Below are 2,508 nucleotides of genomic sequence, written 5' to 3'. Positions count from 1 at the left end.
CTGTGTATTGTGATGCCTCAGGCGTCAGGTTAAGATGTGTCCTGATGCAACATGGGAAGGTAATTGTGTATGCTTCAAGGCAGTTGAGGAAGTACGAGAGCAATTATCCGACCCATGACCTCGAGTTAGCTGCGGTTATCCATGCACTTAAGATATGGCAGCATTATTTATATAGTGTTCATGTTGATGTATATACAGATCATAAAAGCCTGCAATATATATTCAAGCAAAAAGAATTGAATTTATGACAGAGGCGATGGCTAGAGTTATTGAAATACTACGATGTTAACATTCTCTACCATCCAGGGAAAGCTAATATTGTAGAAGATGACTTATGTCGCCGATCTATGGGTAGCTTAGCACATGTAGAGGCTGAGAAAAAAGAATTAGCTAGAGAGATTCATCAATTGGCTTTTTTGGGGGTTCGGTTAGTAGATTCTGACGACGGTGGAGTTATACTCCAAAATACTGCAAAATCATCTCTCATAGCTGAAGTCAAGGAAAGGTAGTACGAGGACCCAGAGTTTGTCGAGTTGAGAGAGCGAGTTCCGCAACAGAAGAAGCCACTGTTAGAGCTCAAGGAAAATGGGGTTCTCAGATAAAGGGGTCGTTTGTGTGTCCCAGATGTACCAGGGCTACGAGACATGATTATGTCAGAGGCACATTATTCGTGTTACTCCATTCATCCTGGGTCAACGAAGATGTATCATGACATTAAGGATGTGTACTGGTGGAACGATATAAAGAAGAACATTGCTACGCTTGTCTCCCAGTGTCCTAGTTGTGAAGGTAGAGCACCGCAAGCCCGGAGGGCTAATGCAAACTATAGAGATCCCGACGTGGAAATGGGAGGCGATAAACATGGACTTTGTCATGGGTTTGCCTCGTTCTCATCGTAAGTTCGATTGTATATGGGTGATAGTCGATAGGCTCACGAAATCAGCCCATTTCCTACCAGTCAGATTTACATATACAGCCGAAGATTATGAGAAGTTATATATTAAGGAGATAGTGCGGCTGCACGGAGTACCAGTATCTATTATATCTGACCGTGGGGCCTAGTGTACAGCACATTTTTGGAGGTCATTTTAGAGAGGTCTAGGGACTCAGGTGAATCTTAGCACAACTTTTCAACCACAGACTGATGGACAAGCTGAGCGCACAATTCAAACACTCGAGGATATGTTACGAGCATGTGTGTTGGATTTTAAAAGAAGTTGGGATGAACATCTACCTCTTATCAAGTTTGCATATAATAACAATTACCACTCTAGCATCTAGATGGATCTGTACGAGGCTTTTTATGGGCGTAAATGCAAATCCCTTGTAGGGTGGTTTGATGTTGGAAACTCTAGGTTACATGGGCCAGACTTGATTCAGCATGCCGTAGAGAAGGTAAAACTTATCCAGGAGCGACTGTTGACAGCCCAGAGTCGTCAGAAGTCATATTCCGACGTGCAGCGACGAGACTTAGTGTTTGGGGTTGATAATTGGGTGTTCTTAAAGGTATCACCTATGAAGGGCGTGATGAGGTTTGGTAAGAAAGGAAAGCTTAGCCCATGGTGTATTGGGCCTTATAGGATTATTCAGAGAGTGGTCCAAGTATCTTAAGAGTTAGATTTGCCCTCAGAATTAGAGTCTGTCCATCCAGTTTTTACGTATCTATGCTACGGAAGTGCATTGGCGATCCTACCGGATTGGTGCCCACTGATGATGTACAGATTACGGAGGACTTATCGTACGAGGAAGTTCCATTTTCCATCCTAGACCGTTAAATCCGCAAGCTACGCAATAAGGAGGTAACCTCCGTGAAAGTTTTATGGAGAAGCAAGAACGTGGAAGAGATGACATGGGAAGCGGAGGAAGAAATAAAGTCTAAATATCCCCACCTATTTCAAACTGAAGATATGGCTCGAAATGGGATACTTCAGCACAACTCTATTCAAGCCAGAAAGTCATCAGGTAAGCTCTTATTTTTGACCTTCAGTATGTACGATTGACGGCCGTATGAGGCCAAGTGTTGCTATTTATAGACATTGGCCATGTGTGACATGTATAGTACGTTTTTTGGCTGCGTGCAGGTTGGTTTTTCTCTGGTGTACGGAGGAGACTATGGAAAAAAATTTCCAAAGTCTCTAAAAGTAAACATTCGAGGACAAATGTTTCTCAGGGGGGAATGATGTTACATCCCATATTTTCGTATGTAAAAGTGCGTTGTAAGAAAACTAATGTAACACCTAAAATGAGATCATCTTTGGAAGTATATAAAGTAAGTTATCATGTTACATCGGAGGTTACAAATATTGAAAATCATGAACAACAAATACAAGGCGGGTTGGAAGGTTCAGAAGCTAAGGAATTGAAGAAAATAAATTTCGTCGAAAGTCGACAAGTTGGGAACATTATAACATGTGCTTTTGGGATAAGAATAGGGTACTTAACATGATAAGGAGGTTATGTTATGAGTTATTCTAGTCGTATGATAGTCGTGTTTTAAGTCAAGAGAGT

At 41.7% G+C, this 2,508-nt stretch overlaps 1 protein-coding gene across 1 annotated transcript; it reads left to right on the top strand.

Moving 5' to 3' along the window:
* LOC109228135 lies at positions 1,282-1,775 on the top strand. The gene is made up of 2 exons (XM_019393314.1): positions 1,282-1,506; positions 1,677-1,775. The coding sequence occupies exons 1-2, from the start codon at positions 1,282-1,284 to the stop codon at positions 1,773-1,775; spliced, it is 324 nt and encodes a 107-aa protein (XP_019248859.1).

This window comes from Nicotiana attenuata, chromosome 6 (genome assembly GCF_001879085.1).
Source record: "Nicotiana attenuata strain UT chromosome 6, NIATTr2, whole genome shotgun sequence".
Taxonomy (NCBI): domain Eukaryota; kingdom Viridiplantae; phylum Streptophyta; class Magnoliopsida; order Solanales; family Solanaceae; genus Nicotiana; species Nicotiana attenuata.
Note: the sequence above shows the minus strand (reverse complement) of the source record. Positions and strands in the feature narration are given on the sequence as shown.